This window comes from Hyperolius riggenbachi, chromosome 12 (genome assembly GCF_040937935.1).
Source record: "Hyperolius riggenbachi isolate aHypRig1 chromosome 12, aHypRig1.pri, whole genome shotgun sequence".
In the NCBI taxonomy this organism is placed as follows: Eukaryota; Metazoa; Chordata; class Amphibia; order Anura; family Hyperoliidae; genus Hyperolius; species Hyperolius riggenbachi.
Genome location: NC_090657.1, coordinates 16,082,438 through 16,106,775, shown reverse-complemented (window position 1 = coordinate 16,106,775; position 24,338 = coordinate 16,082,438). Strand labels below are relative to the sequence as shown.

At 47.2% G+C, this 24,338-nt stretch overlaps 1 protein-coding gene across 4 annotated transcripts in view; it reads right to left on the bottom strand.

The window, feature by feature from the left end:
* LOC137542408 (ABC-type organic anion transporter ABCA8-like) overlaps positions 1 to 24,338 on the bottom strand; it is a 219,540-nt gene that overhangs the window by 8,790 nt on the left and 186,412 nt on the right. For all 4 annotated transcript variants that reach the window (XM_068264299.1, XM_068264298.1, XM_068264300.1 and 1 more), the window contains 4 exons: positions 20,476 to 20,559; positions 15,271 to 15,362; positions 6,794 to 6,914; positions 1,139 to 1,259 (listed from right to left, as the gene is read on the bottom strand). In XM_068264299.1, the coding sequence (XP_068120400.1) occupies positions 1,139 to 1,259; positions 6,794 to 6,914; positions 15,271 to 15,362; positions 20,476 to 20,559 (418 nt within the window). The remainder of the gene's footprint in view (positions 1 to 1,138; positions 1,260 to 6,793; positions 6,915 to 15,270; positions 15,363 to 20,475; positions 20,560 to 24,338) is intronic.

Here is a 24,338-nt window from a genome sequence, read left to right as displayed (position 1 = left end):
GACAAGGATATAATAATGGTAATGAGATGCAGTCATTGGGTACACCCGCATGACATATCCCTGTCACTATTGTGCTTCAGGAAGTTACAAGACACAGATCTACCTAAAAAACAAAGAAGTGGGCTGTGTGGCTACAGGCGCAGCTCCAGCTTTATAACTCAAAAGAGCAGGGAAGAGTTGCAATGTTTGACAGTTGTTTATTGGTGTCTATGTCATCTAAAGATCTGGTCAGGGAAAATGACTCAACAGAAAGAGGCAACAGCAATATTTGACAAACCAAATTCTTTTTATTCTCAGCTAAAGTACTGTGGCCCAAGCATTGCATTAATGCATAAGCCTGTATTGATGCAATACATACGTAGTGCTTCCGAAGCTGCCCCCGAGACTGCAAATTAAATGGCAATGGAATAAAGGTCACAAGAGAGGACAGGAAGACTCTATAAGATCCAGAGTTTTCCCTATCTAACTTTTATTACTATTATTATTATTATTATTATTTTGAAGGGGAGAAGGAGGGTGGTCCATTCAATTTAAATCACAGTTCTGAAGCGAAAAAAAACAAAAACAAAAAACACATAGAAAAACTATTTGACAAAGGAGATCATCTAACATCTCAGCATAGATCATCTTAATCACATAACAGTCATTAAGAAAGAAGACTGTATAGGACATTGCCCATAATAGGGGGTGGTGGTGATTCTGGACATGCATGCAGAGAAAAAGAGTTCTGCAGTTATTTCGCTCTGGAGGACAGCTTAATGACAGATTCCACAATCGGGCCATGGCTAATTCCAATCTAGTAAATTGTTACCGTTATTTTACTATCATCTGATACTAACCTAACCACCACAATCTCCCCCGATATCTGTGGCGCCTTTGCTGCTAAACCCACATTCTACTGATATCTTTGCGACTTCACCCAATGTTTATCCGGTGCTGCTGCTGCTGGTACCTAAATTACTCCCTGATGACTGATAGCCACACGTAACATTGCGGTCTATGCAGCACCCATTTTACTGCTCTGCCACCGGCGCCCGATTTACTTGCCTCGCTGGTCATTTTCCTCCAATGGAAGGTCTGCTCTTTAGTTTTTTAGTGCTTGATGTTTTCAGTAAGAGATTGAGGAGGACACCGTTACCTTTCTTTACACAGAATGAGATGTTCCTGGTGGCAATTCTTTTCCTCTTCTTCTTACAGCTGAAGGTTCCGCTCTTCACCTTGAACTCTTTGCGCAGACTGTCCACAATGATAACTGGCTTCTGAATTCAGGAGACACAGAGAAATCATGTCATGTTTTGCTGGAAAATAAGGGTTGTTTTTTTTTATGGAGACATTGCTCTACCCAGGACAAAACTCCTAAACAAACAACCAACAAGCAGGATGTGAGCTCTATGAAGACACAGAATAGCTATAACCTTTGGTTTGTGTTCAGATGGTTACTGGGTTTTGTAGGTGAATGATCTGCTGTCTTCAGATTTCTACAGATACTCTGAGGCTGGTGTCCTATTAAGTTAGTAAGTTTGACATCCTGAAGAAGCTTGTGAGACGCAGGCGCAATGCGTAGGTGGACGGGGCTCACCTCGCGGCAACCAAGGAGTGCTCCTTAGCCAGCCTGTTGCCTCTGTTCCTAAGGCCTGTAACCATCACTAGAGATGTCACGAACCTCCGATTTTCGGTTCGCGAACCCCGTTCGCGAACCTTCGCGGAAGCTTCGGTTCGCCGAAAAGTTTGCGAACCGCAATAGACTTCAATGGGGATGCGAACTTTGAAAAATAGAAAAAATTATGCTGGCCACAAAAGTGATAGAAAATATGTTTCAAGGGGTCTAACACCTGGAGGGGGGCATGGCGGAGTGGGATAAATGCCCAAAGTCCCGGGGAAAAATCTGGATTTGACGCAAAGCAGCGTTTTAAGGGCAGAAATCACATTGAATGCTAAATTGCAGGCCTAAAGTGCTTTCAAACATTTTGCATGGGTATACATCAATCAGGGAGTGTAATTAAGGTACTGCTTCACACTGACACACCAAACTCACTGTGTAACGCACCGCAAACAGCTGTTTGCATTGTGACGGCCATGCTGGACTGGTGCGCACCGTGGCGAGAGTGTAGGCAGTGGCGGTTTTCAAGCCCATATGGTGGCCGGGCTGTGGTAGCTCAATGATAGAACAACAGTGACTGTCCAGCTGATCAAATTTGGTCTGTCCACAATGAAGCAACGGCCTTATTATCTTCTTGTATGTAGGTAGGCATAGGAAAGGTGTCCCAGTAGTTAGCTAGGCATAGGTAGGAGTCCCAGTATAGGTAGGTAGGCATAGGTAGGAGTCCCAGTATAGGTAGGTAGGCATAGGTAGGTGTCCCAGTACTTAGCTAGGCATAGGTAGGAGACCCAGTATAGGTAGGTAGGCATAGGTAGGTGTCCCAGTAGTTAGCTAGGCATAGGTAGGAGACCTAGTATAGGTAGGTAGGCATAGGTAGGTGTCCCAGTAGTTAGCTAGGCATAGGTAGGTGTCCTAGTAGTTAGCTAGGCATAGGTAGGAGTCCCAGTATAGGTAGGAAGCATAGGTAGAAGTCCCAGTATAGGTAGGTAGGCATAGGTAGGTGCCTCAGTAGTTAGCTAGACATAGGTAGGAGACCCAGTAGTTAGCTAGGCATAGGTAGGAGACCCAGTATAGGTAGGTAGGCATAGGTAGGTCCCCTAGTATAGGTAGGAAGGTAGGTGTCCCCGTACAGGTAAGTAGGTGCCCCAGTAGTTAGGTAGGCATAGGTAGGTGTCCCAGTATAGATAGTTAGGCAGGGCCTGGCTGGCACAGTAATAACAATTACCAAGGTCCAGCTGCAACATATAGGGCTGTATAATTCAGTGAGCAACACACACAAAAAAAAACACATCAGGAAAACATTAGAGCTCTCAAAAGAGCTATTGAGGGGTGCTATTTTAGCAATAACAATCAGCCAGGAGCAAGCCAAGAGCCTAACTAATCTTTCCCTAGGAGAACAAGTCTGCAGCAGCTGTCCCTAGTCTGTCTCTAGCAGGCACACAAGTGGGTGTAATGGCCGGCAAACCTGCCTTATATAAGGGGGGGGGGGGGGGGGGGTTCCAGGGCTTAGTGTAGCCTGAATGGCTACAATGTGCCTGCTGACTGTGATGCAGAGGGTCAAAGTTGACCCCCATAGTGCATTATGGGGCGAATCGAACTTCTGCAAAAGTTCGCTTGGCCCAGGCGAACGCGAACCCCCAAAATTCGCCTGGAACCGGTCGCCGGCGAACCGTTCGCTACATCTCTAACCATCACCAGGTGCAGCCACAGCCTGGATTAAGGGGCTAAATAGCAATGAGAGTCAAGCGGGTAGTAGCAGGAGACAGGTGCCACGATCCTGGATGTAAGAAATCGCTAACAACGCTTTGGATTGTCTGATCCTTGACAGCTATGAGTGCACATGGACTTTCTAATCCAATGGACACGTGAGTTGATCTGATGAAACAGAGTTATATCAGCAAGCATTTTGGCATATCAGCAGTATCATCCCGCTGTCTCCCCCATTTTTAAATAGCCAGCGTAATTTGTGGGTACCGGTACCTCTAGGAGACTGTGTGCGGATGTTGGTGACTACTCTCAATGGACCGCTCCATGCTTTGCTTTTAAGTGACTTTAATTGCTGCAGTTTTGTGCATTTGTATCCCAGTTTTGATCATCTGAATAATATTGATTTGCAATTGTTCCCTATCTAAGTGAGCCACGACACCTTATTTGTTATACTATCCTAATAAGTTAGCCAACCCATCATGCTTAATTCCCTTGTCAGATTGTCTAACCCAACTCCCGTCCAGTGTAAATTGTTTAGAAGGCCTCTTTGTGCATCACAGGTCTTTGGGGAAGCGGAATGCTGAAGCATCAAGCTGCATGTTGTTAACCATGGGCAGGTTATCTACTCAAAACTCTCAACCCCTCAATTTGGGGGCAGACACTGAAAACCTTGTGGTGTGTCACAATGAATGTTGGAGTACATGCTACGCATCATTGGGGGATCATACTAACTAGTGGGATCAGGGGAGGACTGGCCAGGGGGGAAGGGGGGAGATTTCCTCCCAGGCTGCCTCTCATTTAATGATTTAGGGCTGGCACTGTGCCTGGTGAATTCAGGTTTTTGTATAAGGCAATGTGAAACACTAGGCTGAATGAGGGAAATAAACGCCCAATTACAGAGCAATTGCAGGGCAGGCAAGCTAGTAAATATACACAGCATGATACAGAGCAGAGGCTTGCCTGCAGGGTCCGTGGGAAAAAAATCTGTCTGGTCTCCCACCATTGTTAACTGCATGTGCACAGCTTCATAAGATATTGTCTAAGTTGAAAAGTTTTTGACAGTCCCTAGACTCCAGAAGGGCTGCTTGCAGACAGTCCCTAGACTCCAGAAGGGCTGCTTGCAGGACTTGTGTAAGGCCCAGTGCACACTGGGCGGATCCGCCGGTCGCATCCGCTTGAAAATCCGCGTGGCTAATGTATCTCTATGGGCTGATGCACACCGGCGGTTTGAGGTTTTTAGCAAGCCGCAAACGTGCCTCTTGCTGCACGTTTGCGGTTTGCTTAAAACCCCAAACCGCCGGTGTGCACCAGCCCATAGAGATACATTAGCCACGCGGATGCTGATGCGGATGCGGCCGGCAGATCACATACAAAATCCGCTCAGTGTGCACCCGGCAAATATCGTCTCTCTGCTCCCAAAACCACTAGCGTTTTGACGCTCTGCTAGCGGTTTTGGTGTGCACTGGGCCATAGAGATAGAAACCCCGACCGTTGTAACTCAAAATGTATTATGTGCCCCCTGGTGCCAGTGCATTTATACTTTACCTGTCACACTGTCCCTCGAGTGTCCTTGCTGTATTTCCCACGTGACTACCGGCATATAGCATGTGGGACACGTGTGTGATGTCATTTGGGCTGGGGCTGCCGTGAAAACGGGCCTCTAGTTTGTGTTTTCCCCCCAGGCCAAAAGGTTCCAGTCCTCCCCTGAGTGGGATGTAAAACAGAGTGTCCAGTCGAATGAGCCTCTCATACTATCCTACATGCCATAGGCAGGCTATCTCAACAAATGCACATTTTATTTTAGCCTACTGGGTAGGAAAGGTAAACAAAATGGTCTGTCTCATCAGAACACTAGCTAACTATTGGAAGAGAAGATCTGGACTTGCATGCTCACAAACTTATTGAGTTGCATGCTGTATTCAGTGACATGTGGATGATTGACAACAATTTAATTGTTGACAGTACAGTATGTGTGCTGCTGGTCATGCAATCTAGCCAAGAGTGTCACACTGAGGCACCTGTAATGTAGTAAGCTACCTGGTGGTGTGACTCTTCCTAACAGGTATGATATGACCTGTATGCATGCATTCTTTCCACCCTCCCCTCTTCTAATGTATTAGGCAGGATGGCTAATTAGATGTCCAAAGTGTGGGTTTCATGAGATCTGTAGCATCTGGAGGAATTCTGAGATGGTGTCCTGTGTTGCTAAGATATGGGAGGCATGCCAGTGACATGGCAGCAAGGGAGGTCCTCATCTGCTGAGGCCATTAAACATCCATACGTAGGACAAGCTCATATTACTGACTGTTCCTTGAACAAGCGCAAGCTGTACAAAATCATAAGTCCACCTTCCCTGATGCCGAAATGCTAATGTCACTGCAGCTGCTTATCCCACATTGATGTAAGTGCTTTTCTCTCACAGTAAACTACACTGCAGTGCCAGCTTCCCTCTCTCTTTGCTTACAATACAGTGTTAGCCACTGGCTAGAACCAGCCAACGCGTGAAAGGAAGATGTTGTGAAGCCACAACAGCGGCATACGCTCTAGGACTGCATATCCCCTTCCAGCCATCAAATTTACCAGTGAGTGCCGGATTGCCTGTTTCTATGATTACTTGCAGCATTGCTTAATTCTTTATATTGGGGTACATGGCTATTTGATTCTTGTATCTGGGGGCACATGCCTACTTAGGCCCCGTTTACACTTAATCAGTTGCTCTCAGTTTTAACTGAAAGGTCAACTGATTTTCAAAGTAACTCCAATGTTTTCCTATGGCACCTTTCACACAACGCGTTTTAACTGAAATCTTTTTCACAATGCACTGCTATGGAGAAGAAGAAAAAACGCATACCAACTGAGCAATAAAGTAAACAAGGATCCCTTATCTTACCCCATTTAGATGGTCTGTTTGTATTAAGGCATCTTAATGATGTATTTATGCTTGAAAAAAATATCTGTTTTCCCTTTTGATGTTGCATGTATATAAGCTGTCTGTACCACCAGCTTGCGAACTAACAGGATGTAAACCTGACGAAGGCTGCAAGGCCGAAAGCTTGTTTATTCTTATTCATTTGTAGTTAGTTAGCCAATAAATGTTATCATCCTGATTTTCAACTGATTAAGTGTAAACGGGGCCTTAAGTGTTGTATCTAAAGGGCACATGGCTACTTAAAGCTTATCTGGAGGAACATGCCTATTTAATTATGGTATCTAGGGACTCCAGCTTCTTAATTCTGGTATCTGAGGACCAAAAAGCGCTAAAAACTATGGCATGGTCTGATGGTAAAAGCCAAACTGCCCCTGCAGCAGTATAATGCATTGCGATCTCCCATCTGTCTGCGATCTTCCAACATGCCTAAGCACTCTTTCAGTTTAGATGCGTTGGCCCAATGCCATTGCTCTGGCTGAGGTCCTGCCTGATCTTAACTTGGCTCTGAGTGAAGATTCACTAGTCTGGTTGTAGCTACAGCTCAGTCATAACCTCACCTTCTCCTCCTGCTTGGTGGATTTGGCTTCTTTCACTCGCTCTGCTTCAGCCAGAACTTCTTCATCAGCATCTTCCAGCATCTCCGGATTAGGTTTCATCGCCATTTTCTGTTTTGAAGTTCTGAAAAAAAGTGAAATAAAATTCTGTGTTTTGTGAAAGTCACAATCTCATTGTGTTATTATGAAAGAGAAAGATGTGATTGTCAACCATCATGTTGAGAGGCCACGGGCAATCTTACTTTAGCTCTTACTACTGCAGACATAGGTGTACTAAGGCCTAAACTGCAATTGGTATTCCCCCTTTATTTACCATCCATGGCTCATGTTAATTCTGATGATGAGTTCGAAAATGATATGTGGTCATCTAACCCTCAGGGCCGGCGCTACCATAGAGGCAAAGGGGGCAATCACCCCAGGGCCCCAGAGCCTGTAGGGGCCCCCCAGGTGTCTCCCTTCTCCACATTAACTGTTGCTCCCCAGGGTCCCTGCTGAGTCTTTGGCAGAGTAGCGGTCTCACCAGTGTTGACGGGCAGGTGACATACTACAACAAAGACTCTGCAGGGGGCCCAGGGAACACAGCTAAGTTGGGAGGGAGGGTTAGCATCCAGCTCAGGGGCCTAGGAGGGAACTTTGGCTGCAACAAAAGGCCCCTAATGCCACTTTTTGGTCGAGGGTGTCTGTTGGGGGGCTGTTAATTTTGCCCTTGGGCCCCATTGTTACTAGAAGCGGCCCTGCTAACCCTGATAAGACTATTTAATTTTGCTGCATGTTGTCACAGGTGAGAGAAAATGCAGATCTTATACAAAAATTATGGAGATGCCTGAAGTTGTTTTGTTACTCGGATGAGATAATTATTGTAGTTTGTTGGATCGCACCTTTCATGTAATTATCCCCAAAAAATGAACAGGGATTTGCAGGACTTAGAGCCCATAGCTGAATTAACCTGGATAAGATTAGAAGAATGAGCATGATTAAACTGCTTGAAGGTAGACAAAGGGAATATTTTGTGGCTAAGTCCAAACATGAAGTCTCATTTTATGGGACTAACTGGGGACAACTCACGTATTTATTTATGAAGTTCTGAAAGGTGCTTGTATCTGATCTTAAAGAGAACCGGAGGTGGTTCTTGGGGGGAAGAGGGACGACTACGACAGATTGGACACAGAGGCATGTTCTCTGCCTCATGACATGCCTGTTTCCCCACAACGCCGCTCTCTGCTATTCCACCACCGTGCTATAGCCCCACGAGATTAATGACATTAATTGTCACTATCTCAGAGGTAAACACAAGGGAGAGGGATTCCCTGTTCAAACGCCCGCCCGGGGCATTCCTACAGGGTCTCCAAAGCTCTCCCTAGCTGCGCCTCCTGCCGCTCCCCCACCTCCCTGCACACTGGTGAGAGAATGAATTTCTTTTTCCAGGGTCATGAACCACAGGTCACGAAAGTGAAAGTGGGCCAGTGCGGCCCGCAGGAGTAGCGGTTTTTGAGGCTACTTGATCTGCTCAGCCCCCCGGATCAAGTAACCTACTATTTTTTCATTTTATGAGCCCATCTCAGGCTCTCTTTAAGGTGTTTATAGTTAGTGTGGTAATGTCGTCTTCTTCTGACAGTGAGGCCGGAGAGAGACTCAAAGCGGTATTGTCACCATAAAAATCAGATTTCAACAGCAACTGGTCTGAGTGTATTAAGTGATAAAGATGCTAATCCTGCATTCAAAACTTGTAAAACTTTTTCTGACGTTATGGTTTGGAGTTATCACATACTTTAGGAGCACTGGCCCTAGTGCCAAACAGTGCCAAAGAGTTGAATGCTGGGAGATCTTTTTATCTATAATATATTCCTCCTCTTCCATTTATTTCCCTGCCTAGCTTCTTATCTGAAATACCTCTGCTCACTTGTGTTTACAAGCAAGGCTGAGGTGAATCAGCGATTGGAGGATGAGACAGTGTAGTTCCTAGTATACACCTCAGTGGGAGTGTCTGAAGACTCTGGGAGGAGGGCAGCTAATGAATACGCATTGAGCAAGAGAAGGGAGGGGGGGAAACGAGTCAGGGAGGATATGATGTCAGCATTAGCTTGGCAAAATGGCGACTGCCTAGAATAGGATTTTCTGCTTTTCCTTTATAAAATTCACAGGAATCATTACGTGGATAGCACAAAACATCTGTTATGTAAGTAGAAGTAGTATTTATCTACTTGTTTTTTATTTATAGGTGAAAAAATCCTTTTCCTTCCATGATAGGTGAGAAGGAGGAGTACCTGCCCATGAAATGTAGTGTTCATGTACACAGAGCCCTGCGGGCGTACGTATCGTCGCGCTGCCGGTGAGTTGGGCGCCTGGAGAGCTGTAGCAGCCGCCGGAGCCCCAAATGACCATACGCACCCTGCACAGCATTACATTGCTGCTATGGGGCGCCTTGTTTTGGCGCCCCGCGGTGAGCTTCATGCGCCGAAACCACCTGCTTCGCATACCGTACACAGTATCAGTTGAGGTAGCCCTGTTGTGAGTTTTGGAGTGGTCTGTTTGGGGAAGAAATGGACCGGTAACGCATCAGCACTGCAGACTGGTTGTTTCCTGGATTTGGGACTTGGTTGCTCGGATGTTACTCAGCACGCCATGCATCCTGGACCTATTGCAGCAGTCTGTGAGATCCATTTCTTGGCAAGACACACTCGCACTATAGTTATCCTGGGCCTTCTTTGTTCAAGGTTTATCATAAACACAGGTGTCTGGTATAAAAATGTAATGAATGTTACGGGTTGCATGCTGTGTGGCATGGGAGTGGTCCTATGCTCCTAGTCTATGGTTATAGCGCATTCTTTGACCTTTTTGCTTACCGCTACCCGTCTCTAGTAACTTAGGTAGTTTTTTTTTTGTTTTTTTAGTTTACTTTTAGTTTAGCTAGCTGTAGTTAGTTAGGCTCCTGGTGCGTTTGCTCTCTTACTTTAGCGTGTCCCCGCTGACCTGGTGGACCTCCGGTGCGACATCTGCCCAGCATGGTTCCGGGGAGACTCGGCTCCTGAATCCTGACGCCTGCCCCATCCCCGCCACCGGACGATTCTCCGGCCACCCACGTGCTGCCCGGCTCACGGAGCACGCTGCGGTGGCGCCGACAGCCAGCAGAGAGCAGTCCTTCTCCCGGCTCACACAGCTTCAGCCGGCACATTCCGGAGCGACCCCGCGGCCGCCGCCACCGGACGATTCTCCGGCCACCCACGTGCAGCCCGGCTCACGGAGCACGTGGCGGTGGTGCCGACAGCCAGCAGAGAGCAGTCCTTCTCCCGGGGCCTCCCGCTCCCGGTGAGCAGCACTTGCAGATCGCTGCCAGGCCCTCACACAGCTTCAGCCGGCACATTCCGGAGCAATCCCGCGGCCAACGAATCCTCGCTGCAGAAGCCTGCGGGGATATCCATATCCACAGGCAGCCAGACAGCCTCAGGAAAGCCAGGCCTCCCACGTGGCCCTCAGCACGGAAAAGGCTGCCGGGTTGCGGAAGCGGACCCACAGAGCCACAGCTGCGAACGCACAGAGCTGCCCATCTTGCAGCCAGAAGCAGTTCCACAAAGCCACAGCTGCGGACCCACAGAGCTGCCCATCTTGCAGCCAGACAATGCCTTAGTCACTGCAGTTGAGGCTGGACAAGGAAGCACCCGGACCCACATGGCACCCGACCACCAGAATGCTTCCCACCAGGGGTAAGGAACTTTTTACCTTCTTCACCCTGCCTGTCTGCGACCTGTCCTTCAGCTCTCCTGCCCCTCAACCTGCCTGCCTGTCTGACTACCCGCTGCGGCCCTGCTCTTCTGCCCTACAACCAACCTGCCTTGCCGACCCGCAGCCCTCTCCGCTCTCCAGTCTTCCTGTCGGCCGACCTGCGGCAGTCCTGCTAGTGCACCACAACCCTCCTGCCTGTCCCCTCCACTCTACAACCACCTGACATCTGCTCGCTGACCTGCCTGCTGCTGACCTACAGCGACCCTGCCATCTCCTGCTCACCCACAGCACTCCTGCTGTCCTACAGCGTTACTGCCCCCCAAACTCTGCCAGGGACTGGCGACTGCATGCATGCGCTCCTGCCGAGCAGGCTGGGGCACCAATATGCCATGCCCCTCCACCCCATGTTGGAGCACCACCACCCCTAGCGCCAACGCCCACAGCCTGCCCAAGCTGCCCCTAGCCATACGCACCACCAATACCAGGGAACAGCTTCTAGGGTGGGAGCCACGGGGCCCCCCTCTTCCTGAAGCCAAGCTTCTGACCACCCTGGTCTGGGACCACATACAGCAGGTCCTAGACCCAGCCCTGAGACTCCGGCAAGGAAAGCAGCAGAGAGGATGCCATGCTGGAGCCCGCGTGAGGCTATGGAAGAAGGGCCTACGATCAGCTATCCCCTCAGTCCTCCTGGCAAACGTACAATCCCTCCCTAACAAAATGGATGAACTACGCCTCCTCTGCGACAGGAGAGACCTTGGCTGTCATACTCCGGCCCTCTGCTTCATGGAAACATGGCTACAGGAGGTCATCCCCAATAACGCCCTACTTCTCCTGGGTTTCAGCATCATCCGTGCAGATCGGGACCCTGTCCTCTCGGGGAAAAAAAGAGGAGGTGGCATCTGCTTCTACATCAGCTCCTCATGGTGCCCCACCTCAACGATACTCGACAGGAAGTGTTCTCCGGACCTGGAACTACTACTAATTAACTGCAGACCGCCATACTCACCACGAGAGTTCTCCTCTTATGTCTTTGCTGGCGTGTACATCCCTCCTGATGCCGACGTCAAATCTGCCCTACTGACCCTAAGCGAGACCGTCTCGCAGTGGGAGACGTCCCTTCCAGACTCACTGTTCATCGTGACGGGCGATTTCAACAGGGCCAACCTGCGCCAGGAGATGCCACGCTATCACCAACATGTAGCTTGCCCCACCAGGGGCCCGAACCACCTAGACCACTGCTACACGGCACTGAAGGATGCATACAAAGCAGCTCCATGGGCAGCCCTGGGTTCCTCTGATCACTGTCTCATCCACCTTATCCCTACCTACAGGAGGCGCCTAGAATCTTCTAAACCGACTGTTAAGTCTACAAAGGTGTGGTCAAATGAGGCCAAACTGGAACTTCAAGCCTGCTTTGAATGCACCGACTGGAAGTCCCTGGAAGCATCAGACCTGGATGAATGGGCAGATAACGTCGCCTCATACATCAGTTTCTGCGAAGACTCGTGTGTACCAACGAAATCCTTCAAAGTGTACCCGAACAACAAGCCGTGGTTCACCAACAAGCTACGGAAACTGCGGAGGCAAAAGGAGGCTGCACACAAGTCCGGCAATCAGGAGGACTATAGGAAGGCAAGAAACGACCTTAAGCGGGAACTCGGAGCGGCCAAGAAGGAGTATTCCGAAAAAATCAAACTCAAACTGCGCTCAAATGACTCTCGCGCGGTATGGAAGGGGCTGAAGGCCGCCACAAACTACAAGCCCCAACCTCAGCAGGCAACACCCAGCCCGACACTAGCAGAAGAACTCAGCAGATTCTACTGCAGGTTCGAGAATCAGGGAGAACCGGAGGAGAACCAGGTACCAGCTACCCCACCTCCATGCCCTGCTGACAACACCCTGAGACTACACTCTCCCACGGTGGTGTGCAAAGCCGAAGTCCTGCGCCTCCTATCAACCCTAAACGCCAGGAAAGCCCCCGACCCCGACGGAGTATCTCCAGCTTGCCTGAAAACCTGCTGTAGGCAGCTTGCTCCCATCATCTCCGCTATCTTCACCAGGTCCCTGGGGGAAGGCAAGGTCCCTGCGTGCTTCAAGAGGTCTACCATCATACCTGTACCTAAGAAACAAGGGGTCACCGATCTCAACAATTTTAGACCCGTGGCCCTGACATCCGTCATCATGAAAACCATGGAGCGCGCGGTCTTGGCCTACCTCAAGCTCTCAACTTTGCCCCTCCTAGACCCCTTCCAGTTTGCATACAGAGCAAACAGGTCTACTGATGATGCGATCAATATCTGCCTAGAGCTCATCAACGACCACCTTGATAGGCCAGACACGTATGCGAGAATACTACTCCTGGATTTCAGCTCGGCCTTTAACACCATCTGCCCACGCATTCTCCAACGGGACCTAGCTGCACTCGGAGTCCACCCAAGCCTAAAACTTTGGATCACAGACTTTCTTTCCAATAGGTCCCAAGTCGTCAGACTGGGTGATATCCACTCTCGAGCTGCGGCCACGAACACTGGAGCATCTCAAGGCTGCGTACTGTCACCACTGCTGTTCTCCCTCTATACGAACAATTGCAGGTCTGAGGCAGACTCCGTCAAGGTCATCAAGTTCGCTGATGACACCACCATCGTTGGCCTTGTCACCAAGGATAATGTCCAGGAGTACAGCAAGCAGGTGGAGAGAATTTGCAACTGGAGCAAGGAAAACAGGCTGGTGCTAAACACCGCAAAGACCGTCGAGTTAATCATTGACTTCAGGAGGGCTGCTCCCCCCCCACCTCCAATCTACATTGGCGGCAATGAGGTAACCAGAGTACCCTGCGCCCGGCTTCTGGGTACTACCATTTCTAGTGGCCTCAGCTGGAAGCCCAACATCACTGCCACCCAACGCAAAGCCCAAACAGAGACTCTTCTTCCTCCGCCAGCTGAGGCAGTTCGGCATGACTCAAGAAATTTTAACCAGCTTTTACTCCGCCACCATTGAGTCGATCCTCTGCTCTTCCATCTTGGTGTGGTATACTGGCACCACCGTCAATGATAGAGACAAACTACAGAGGGTCATCAGGTCAGCAGAGAGGATCATTGGGTGCCACCTCCCCTCACTTGCCCTATTGCACAACAAAAGGCTAAAAACCAGGGCATTGAGGATTGCAAACGACCCCTCACACCCAGGCCACCGCTATTTCAACATTCTGCCCTTGGGACGGAGGCTACGAGCCATCTCCACTAAGACCACGAGACACAGGAACTTGTTCTTCCCCTCGGCAGTCAGCCTCCTAAACTCCCTCCACATTCTACCACCAAAGCAAGCCCCAACGAGTGGCGTGGCTGGCGGTGCTACGGCTGACCGGCTGACCAGCACACTAGACTAACTATTAGACATCCCAGTGACACACTGGGACTGTTATGTGTTCCACAATGTATTGTTAACTGACACCTGGTAAAGGAAGGAAGGTCCGCACCAATGTCTCCAAAATCGTTAAAATCGTTATATTTATTGAGGACGTATCCAGACAAGCAGAAAACACTTGACTAACATGTTTCGGACGCCAAGTCCTTAATCATAGTCATTTTTCAGCTTTCTCAGTGAGGTTTAAAAAGGGGAGGGGGGGGGATGGAACAGTGAGAGGCGGGGCATGGCCCAACCCACCAGGCAAAGGGAGGAGAATGCCTAATGTATTCCGTCTCTCACTAATAAAAGTTGCCATCCCCGAACCTAACAAAACAAAATTAAAAACCATACACAAAGATAAAAAAGGAGCAAAAAATAATCCATCACAACAAAGGAGAACAGTAGCAGGCCTGGCATGTGGATGTGTACATAGGACTATGCAAAGTGTACAGAGGGCATCTGTCGCTGCACACAATATTTCGAAAATTAGACATAAATATATACAAGATATGGATTGATAAACTAAGCATATAATAACATAAAAATCGTCAACCTGTAACCAAAGCCAGATCCCACCTGGCGTTTAAACCACTGACACCTGTTGTGTTTTCTGTCTCTTTCTATGTACTCTTCCTGAGCTATTTGTACTGTGCCAAAAACAATTCCGGGCATGACCCCTCATGCTTGGCGAAATAAAAAATGATTCTGATGTTTACATGTCAACTCATGATGTGAGCAATGGTTTTATTGGACTAGGGTTCCATGTTCCTGCAAGGGTACAAAGAAATCCATTTTTTTTTTCAGGGATCATTATGCTATATTTCTAGCAACACAAAGTACTTAACTTTTTACTAAAATATATTGATCACTGTTCTGTTATATTATATTGCTGTACCAATATTCAATTACACTATGGTTGCTTCTGGTGTATTGTTAGCAGTATAATTACGGTAGTTTATATGGATAGTGCAGTAGTGCCTCATTTGTTATTTGCAAAGCCCAAACCTTGTGTCTGTGCTGGTGTCCTGTACTTCGCATTCAGCTCAGAAGGCAAATCGCCCCAGAGAATGACATCTCCTACTTACCCAATAACAGTATTAATATTATTGTTCTAAAATCAAAATCCAAAGTACAATATAAACCTACACCGTCCAAACAAACAATTTAGCCTGAGGTTTTGCTTTAGAATTTGACTATACGTGGATTATTTCAAAGCATTGTGCTTTATATAAAGAAATGGCGAGCAAAATATATTGCGTTACAAATACGCTGCTGTTCTGATAATACTAATGCGAAGTATAATTGAGAATTGGACTATACACAAATGTAGAATGAAGACAAAAGCATCTACTCACCGAAAGATGGGGTCTCTGGCAAGACTTCTTGTCCCATATTTCCATTCCAAGCACCATAACATTCCAGAGAAGAGCAAGATCTGAGCATAGGACTAGACCGAAGAGAGCATCACAACAACATAAAGAGTTTATTAAATGCCACCACACTAAATAGATGGGGTCGCCACTCATATAACCAGACATACTGCCATTATCCTAACAAGAGAAAACACCCATTTCCCCAACCATCCATTCTGACTATCAGGGGTCCCCATCCATCTAACCAGGCTCACTACTGCTCTCTGGACCAGTAGGGGTCCCCACATTGCCCGATCCATCCAAGTAGACTAACTACTAACATCTTGACCAGCAGGGTTCCCTATTCACACACCTCCCCAACCAAACTCACGACCACCTTCCCAAATAGCAGTAATTCTCATTCACCCAACCCGTCAGTCAGACTTGCTGCCTCGGTCATCCAACCAGACTTACTGCCACCACCCCAGCCAGCAGGGATTCCAATTTATTAATCCATCCATTTATCTAGACTCACTGCCACAATCCCATCCAGCAGAGGTTTGCATTCATCTATCCATCTGACCAGACCTACTGCCACCATCCCAATCAGCAGAGTAGAGTTCCTCATTCGGAGTACATATTGTGACACCGCCACATGAGAATTGGGCACTCCAGAAAAATGATTGCTAATTTACATTACCAATATTTTACTATGCACTTATGGCAACCATTTATCACTTGGACCCACCCCTCCTAGTGCCTAAAACTAACCCCCTTCCTTCCAAGTGACTAACACCTCTCCTACCATGCTAATTGAAATCTACGCCCTGTTTGGGAGCTGGCTCCTAACTGGCTCACAGAGCTCTGCTGTCATAGCGGCAGCAGGCAGAGTGAGCTTTAGCGACAGGATGGCAGCACGATCAGCGGTAGCGGCGAATCCCTGTGGTGTGATGTTGGCAGGTCCCATTTCTCGTACCAGCGGTCTCTGATCCTTAACCACTTAAGGACCGCCCCCAGCCGATGGGCGGCGGCAAAGTCCGGGCCCAAACGACCGCAATACGCCCATCGGCGGGGGCGGCTGCGGGAGTGGCTATGCGGCGATCGCGTCATTCGTGACGCGATCACCCGCCGGGGACTGGCTCCGCCCCCCCGTTCGCTGTAACCCGCCGGCCGGTCGGAAGCGCCGGCGGGTTACTAGCACCCGGATCGCCCCTGACACACAGTATAATAGGCTTTGTAATGTATACAAAGCCTATTATACTGGCTGCCTCCTGCCCTGGTGGTCCCTGTGTCCGAGGGACCACCAGGGCAGGCTGCAGCCACCCTAGTCTGCACCCAAGCACACTGCTTTCCCCCCCCCTGCCCCCTGATCGCCCACAGCACCCCTCAGACCCCCCCCCTGCCCACCCCCCAGACCACTGTTTGCACCCAGTCACCCCCCTAATCACCCATCAATCACTCCCTGTCACTATCTGTCAACGCTATTTTTTTTTTAAGTCCCTAATCTTCCCCCTACTCCCTCCTGATCACCCCCCCCACCCCTCAGATTCTCCCCAGACCCCCCCCCCCGTGTACTGTATGCATCTATCCCCCTGATCACCTGTCAATCACCTGTCAATCACCCGTCAATCACCCCCTGTCACTGTCACCCATCAATTAGCCCCTAACCTGCCCCTTGCAGGCAATCTGATCACCCACCCACACTAATAGATCGCCCGCAGATCCGACATCAGATCACCTCCCAAGTGCAGTGTTTACATCTCTTCTCTCCTCTAAACACCCACTAATTACCCATCAATCACCCATCAATCACCCCCTATCACCACCTGTCACTGTTACCCATCAGATTAGACCCTTATCTGCCCCTTGCGGGCACCCAATCACCCACCCACACGCTCAGATTGCCCTCAGACCCCCCCTTATCAATTCGCCAGTGCAATATTTACATCTGTTATTCCCTGTAATAACCCACTGATCACCTGTCAATCACCCATCATTCACCCCCTGTCACTGCCACCCATCAATCACCCCCTGTCACTGCCACCCATCAGTCAGTCCCTAACCTGCCCCTTGCGGGCAATCTGATCACCCACCCACACCAATAGATCGCCCGCAGGTCCGACATCAGATCACCTCCCAAGTGCAGTGTTTACATCTCTTCTCTCCTCTAAACACCCACTAATTACCCATCAATCACCCATCAATCACCCCCTATCACCACCTGTCACTGTTACCCATCAGATTAGACCCTAATCTGCCCCTTGCGGGCACCCAATCACCCGCCCACACGCTCAGATTGCCCTCAGACCCCCCCCTTATCAATTCGCCAGGGCATTGCTTGCATCTATTTCCCCCCTCTAATCACACCTTGAGACACCCATCAATCACCTCCTGTCACCCCCTAGCACACCTACCCATCAGATCAGGCCCTAATTTGCCCCGTGTGGGCTCCTGATCACTCGGCCAAACCCTCAGATCCCCCTCAGACCCCCTTCCGATCACCTCCCCAGTGCATTGATTGCATCTATTTTCCCCTCTAACCGCCCCCTGAGACACCCATCAATCACCTCCTGTCATCCCCCTAGCACTCCTATCCATCAGATCAGGCCCAATACATCCTGTCATCTAAGAGGCCACCCTGCTTATGACCGGTTCCACAAAATTTGCCCCCTCATAGACCACCTGTCATCAAAATTTGCAGATGCTTATACCCCTGAACAGTCATTTTGAGAAATTTGGTTTCCAGACTACTCACAGTTTTGGGCCCGTAAAATGCCAGGGCAGTATAGGAACCCCACAAGTGACCCCATTTTAGAAAGAAGACACCCCAAGGTATTCTGTTAGGTGTATGACGAGTTCATAGAAGATTTTATTTTTTGTCAAAAGTTAGCGGAAATTGGATTTTTATTGTTTTTTTCACAAAGTGTAATTTTTCACTAACTTGTGACAAAAAATAAAATCTTCTATGAACTCACCATACCCCTAACGGAATACCTTGGGGTGTCTTCTTTCTAAAATGGGGTCACTTGTGGGGTTCCTATACTGCCCTGGCATTTTAGGGGCCCTAAACCGTGAGGAGTAGTCTAGAAAACAAATGCCTCAAAATGACCTGTGAATAGGACGTTGGGCCCCTTAGCGCACCTAGGCTGCAAAAAAGTGTCACACATGTGGTATCGCCGTACTCAGAAGAAGTAGTATAATGTGTTTAGGGGTGTATTTTTATACATACCCATGCTGGGTGGGAGAAATCTCTCTGTAAATGGACAATTGTGTGTAAAAAAAATCAAAATTGTCATTTACAGAGATATTTCTCCCACCCAGCATCTGTATGTGTAAAAGTACACCCCAAAACACATTATACTACTTCTCCTGAGTACGGCGATACCACATGTGTGGCACTTTTTTGCACCCTAACTGCGCTAAGGGGCCCAAAGTCCAATGAGTACCGTTAGGATTTCACAGGTCATTTTGCGACATTTGGTTTCAAGACTACTCCTCACGGTTTAGGGCCCCTAAAATGCCAGGGCAGTATAGGAACCCCACAAATGACCCCATTTTAGAAAGAAGACACCCCAAGGTATTCCGTTAGGAGTACGGTGAGTTCATAGAAGATTTTATTTTTTGTCACAAGTTAGCGGAAAATGACACTTTGTGAAAAAAAACAATTAAAATCAATTTCCGCTAACTTGTGACAAAAAAAAAATCTTCTATGAACTCACCATACTCCTAACGGAATACCTTGGGGTGTCTTCTTTCTAAAATGGGGTAATTTGTGGGGTTCCTATACTGTCCTGGCATTTTAGGGGCCCTAAACCGTGAGGAGTAGTCTTGAAACCAAATTTCTCAAAATGACCTGTGAAATCCTAAAGGTACTCATTGGACTTTGGGCCCCTTAGTGCAGTTAGGGTGCAAAAAAGTGCCACACATGTGGTATCGCCGTACTCAGGAGAAGTAGTATAATGTGTTTTGGGGTGTATTTTTCCACATACCCATGCTGAGTGGGAGAAATATCTCTATAAATAGACAATTGTGTGTAAAAAAAATAAAAAAATTGTCATTTACGGAGATATTTCTCTCACCCAGCATGGGTATGTGTAAAAATACACCCCAAAACACATTATACTACTTCTCCTGAGTACGGCAATACCACATGTGTGGCACTTTTTTGCAGCCTAACTGCGCTAAGGGGCCCAAAGTCCAATGAGCATCTTTAGGCTTTACAGGGGTGCTTACAATTAGGCACCCCCCAAAATGCCAGGACAGTGAACACACCCCACAAATTACCCCATTTTGGAAAGTAGACACTTCAAGGTATTCAGAGAGGAGCATAGTGAGTCCGTGCCAGATTTCATTTTTTTTTTGTCGCAAGTTAGAAGAAATGGAAACTTTTTTTTTTTTTTTTTTGTCACAAAGTGTCATTTTCCGCTAACTAGTGACAAAAAATAAAATCTTCTATGAACTCACCATGCCTCTCACTGAATACTTTGGGATGTCTTCTTTCCAAAATGGGGTCATTTGGGGGGTATTTGTACTGTCCTGGAATTTTAGCCCCTCATGAAACCTGACAGGTGCGCAGAAAAGTCAGAGATGCTTGAAAATGGGAAAATTCACTTTTGGCACCATAGTTTGTAAACGCTATAACTTTTACCCAATCCAATAAATATACACTGAATGTTTTTTTTTTATCAAAGACATGTAGCAGAATAACTTTTGTGCTCAAATGTATAGGAAATTTTACTTTATTTGAAAAATGTCAGCACAGAAAGTTAAAAAAGTCATTTTTTTGACAAAATTCATGTCTTTTTTGATGAATATAATAAAAAGTAAAACTCGCAGCAGCAATCAAATAGCACCAAAAGAAAGCTGTATTAGTGACAAGAAAAGGAGGTAAAATTTATTTAGGTGGTAGGTTGTATGAGCGAGCAATAAACTGTGAAAGCTACAGTGGTCTGAATGGAGAAAAAGGCTCTGGTCCTTAAGGGGCGAAAAGACTGTGGTCCTCAAGTGGTTAAGGGGCCAGAGACCGCTGGTACCAAAGTAGTTACATTCTAACTGGTATCAAAGATTACATTTTATTATCCTGGTTAGTTGGTAGTCAGTGTAAATGATATGTTGTAGTATAACCTGGGTAACGAGACACTGGACCATACAAGATCTGGCAGTCAGCCTGCATGCAGTACAAAGTGACAGAGAAGCTCCAATACTCACAATTATTAAGAAGCAAGAGAGGAAACTGGACGTCTCATAGGAAAAATCAGCATAGGGATATCTCATATCTGCTTCATTAAGAGCCTGCAAACATCATATTATGAGACAAGGTTCAGCATACATGGAAACATAAAATCTAAATCTAAACACAATTCATACATTACACATTTCTCTTTACAAAGGAAACCACTTCTCCATTGTGTGAAGTATTTTAGGGGAGAACAAATAAAAGTGGTTGTCAGGAACCAGGCCCCACGACAAGTCTGCAGAGACAGGATCTGATGGTTTTCAAATAAATGGAGAGGAGGAGCAGCCTTATTTGAGGGTAAAACAAGGCTGTCGCCCTAAACCATGCCTTACAAGACTCCGCCACCACTAGCAGTCACACATGCACCCCACATGCTATACACCTGTAGTGGGCCAACACCAACGTGGAAATACAATGCAAACAATCGGAGACAGCTTGACAGCTGAAGTATAAATGTACGGACACCGGAGGTAAATACAACATTTGGGGGAATGACTAAAGATAGCAGCGGCTACAGTGGTGGTGCATTGGCTCTAAAATATGAGTAAGTTGGGCACCAGAGGTGGGGATTGCAGCATCACCGGTTTGGCTATAGCAGTTAACTTAGATGCTGGAGGCAAGGATTGTAACAGCATCACTTTGGATACATAAGTTCAATAGTGTGGGCACTAAAGATGGGGGTCTGGCAGTGAGTTTGGCCAATTATGGAGAGTGGCATTACTTTGGCTTCACAATTGGTAATGTATGGTTGTTGAGCAGCAGGGGGGTGAGGGTGGTTTAGCTGTTAGTATTAAGTGCAGGTAGGGGGAAGGTTGGTGTTGGTTGTAGGTAGGGGAGAGGTTGGTGTTATGTGTAGGTAAGGGGGAGGTTAGTGTAAGGTGTAGGTAGAGGTAGGTTAGTGTTAGGTGTAGATAGAGGAAGGTTAGGGTTAGGTGAAGGTAGGGGTAGGTTAGTGTTAGGTGTAGGTAGGGGTAGGTTCGTGTTAAGTGTAGGTAGGGGTAGGTTAGTGTTAGGTGAAGGTAGGGGTAGGTTAGTGTTAGGTTTAGGTAGGGGTAGGTTGGTGTTAGGTGAAGGTAGGGGTAGGTTAGTCTTAGGTGAATGTAGGGGTAAGTTGGTGTTAGGTGTAGGTTGGGATAGGTTAGTGGGCACTAAAGATGCGGGTCTGGCAGTGAGTTTGGGCAATGTTACGATTCTTGTGGTATCATCTCTTGCCTGCTGGTGGTGGTATTGAGTTGGACTGCCCTGGACTTCCACTATCCACCAGCAGGTGGCTTATCATTGCATCTAAGGACTTGCAGTTCTTTGTATGGCCTGCAGAGGCCTCTAATGTGTCTCTGATCAACTACCACCAGCTGCTTCCTATTACATGGACTATATAAGTCTGCCTCTTCCTGCAAGTCATTGCCAGAACTTCCTTGTTACAGGTCTGAGTCTCTGGTCACCCCTGTTCCTGATACCTGGTTTCTTGTACCCTGCCCTGTGATCTGTTTATCTGCTACTGAACCTCTGCTTGTCCTGACTCTGCTTATGCTTACCCCTCTGTACCTTGTATGTATCTGATTACCTGTTGCTGACTTTATTCCGTTTTGACCTGTCTTTGCCTGCTCCTTTTGATACCGCGTTGTTGTATATAATTGCTTGTACATATATATCTCGTGCACACCGTTTGTAAATAGATAGTTAGATAGTTAGGGGTTATATATTTTGTCACTGCTTCCCGGGTTATTTGTGTATATATTGTGTGCTGTGCATATATGGTATGGTATTTACATTCACGCTTGTATGTATGCTTGCATTATTGCATTTGCAATAAAACATTATTTTTGCACCTTAATTCCTGGTTCCAGTGTCTGTATACTGCAAACTGTGGTCAAACCCTGTTTCTCCATTCAGGCTCCTGACAGTAAGTTCTGGCCATATATACACTGACCACTGCAGCTATACTGCACACTGATACCTGGCTGTTCTGTCCAAAAATGGATCTGCAACAAATTGATTATTATGCATTGCTTGCTGATGAGGATAAAGCTGAGTGTCGTGCAGTTTTTGCTGATTTCTCTAAAGCTGAATTGCAGCAGTTGATTAGCCAGACATATAGTTATGTCAAATTAGGAATAATTCGTACACAAGATATTGAAAGTTTAGCCAGGATCTGGAATGATCTTGCATACCCAAAAATGACAAATATTTGCATGCAACCTGATTCTGACCAAGGTGTAGTCAGTGATTATGATCCACCGTTTGACAATTATGCCATAGAAGCTCTGATTAACTTGTTTGAGGATGACAGGGAATATTTTCTTGATCATTACTCAAACAAAGGTAAACAGAGCGTGCAGGCTTGCATAGATTCCCTCCAGTCCCTGATCACTCAGGGAATATGCAAGTATGGGAAAGCCTCCCTTCTGCTAAATGCATGGCAGAGAATTATCTCTGCAGGTTCCACAGCTCCTGCCTTACCTGTTATAAGTCCTGTCCAGGTTGATTTTACTTCTGAACAAGTTAACATGTACTATAGTTATTTGAAGAGAGACAGAAAAGCATTTTTTGACTTTTACATTAAGCAAAGCTTTGCATTTGTTTCTGGATGTAAATGTGCGGTTGAGAGTCTATTGTCTGACAGAAAATGTAAGCCTGAGTCAGCCCATGCTTTGATCAATGCATATTCAGAAATCTTGTCATTATGCACACCTCCTGTTAACCCTCTGAATGCCACTCACTCCCAGCCCACTGCAGTTAAACAGCTGCAAAGTCAGTCTCCCAGCAAAGAAGAATTTAATTTTATTTTTGACTCTGAACTGATTGATGATTTGTTTGATTTTCTGAGAAAGGATAGAGAAGGATTTATTAAGTATTACTGTGACAAAAGTGAAGGTTTTGTGTCTGCCTGTATACGTGCAACTGAGACATTGATTGCGCATAGGCTTTGCAAGTATGAATCCGCTTCTGCCTTAATTGCTGCCTATTTAGAAGTCCTGCCAGTAAGAAATTCTTCAGTTAACCCTCCGAATGTCTGTCACATTCAGAATCCTCAGCCCACAGCTACTAAACAGCTTAAATGCCAATCGCCCATTACAAAACAATTTGATTTCATTTTTAACTCTGATCAGATTGATCACTTATATGGTTATTTAAAGAGAGACAAACAAGGGTTTTATGAATCTTACTTTGAGAAGGGGGAATTGTATGTGTCTGCCTGTGTTCGTGCAACTGAGTCATTGATGCTGCATAAGCTCTGTAAGCGTGAATTTGCTTCTATGTTGATTACTGCCTGGCGTGAAATCCTTTCTTCCTATTTCCACTCTCCTCCTTCTGCTCATTCTCCATGTATCTCTTCTTGTGTCCAGAACTCAGAACCTGCAATAGTTAAAAAACCTGTAAAATCAGCAACATTACAAACCGCTATCAGATCCACACCTTGGTCCTGGCAGTATCCAGTTATATCAAGAGAACCTGCTGTTCCAGTTTCCAGAGTGGTCACCAAAACCAGACGCAAATACTTTCCTACAGCTTCCATTACTCCAGTCATCTCACCTTCCGTGCAGCCTCCAGTCATCTCACCTTCCGTACAGCCTCCAGTCATCTCGCCTCCTGTGCAGCCTCCAGTCATCTCGCCTCCTGTGCAGCCTCCAGTCATCTCGCCTCCTGTGCAGCCTCCAGTCATCTCGCCTCCTGTGCAGCCTCCAGTCATCTCGCCTCCTGTACAGCCTCCAGTCATCTCGCCTCCTGTACAGCCTCCAGTCATCTCGCCTCCTGTGCAGCCTCCAGTCATCTTACCTCCTGTGCAGCCTCCAGTCATCTCACCTCCTGTGCAGCCTCCATCCAACTCCTGTCT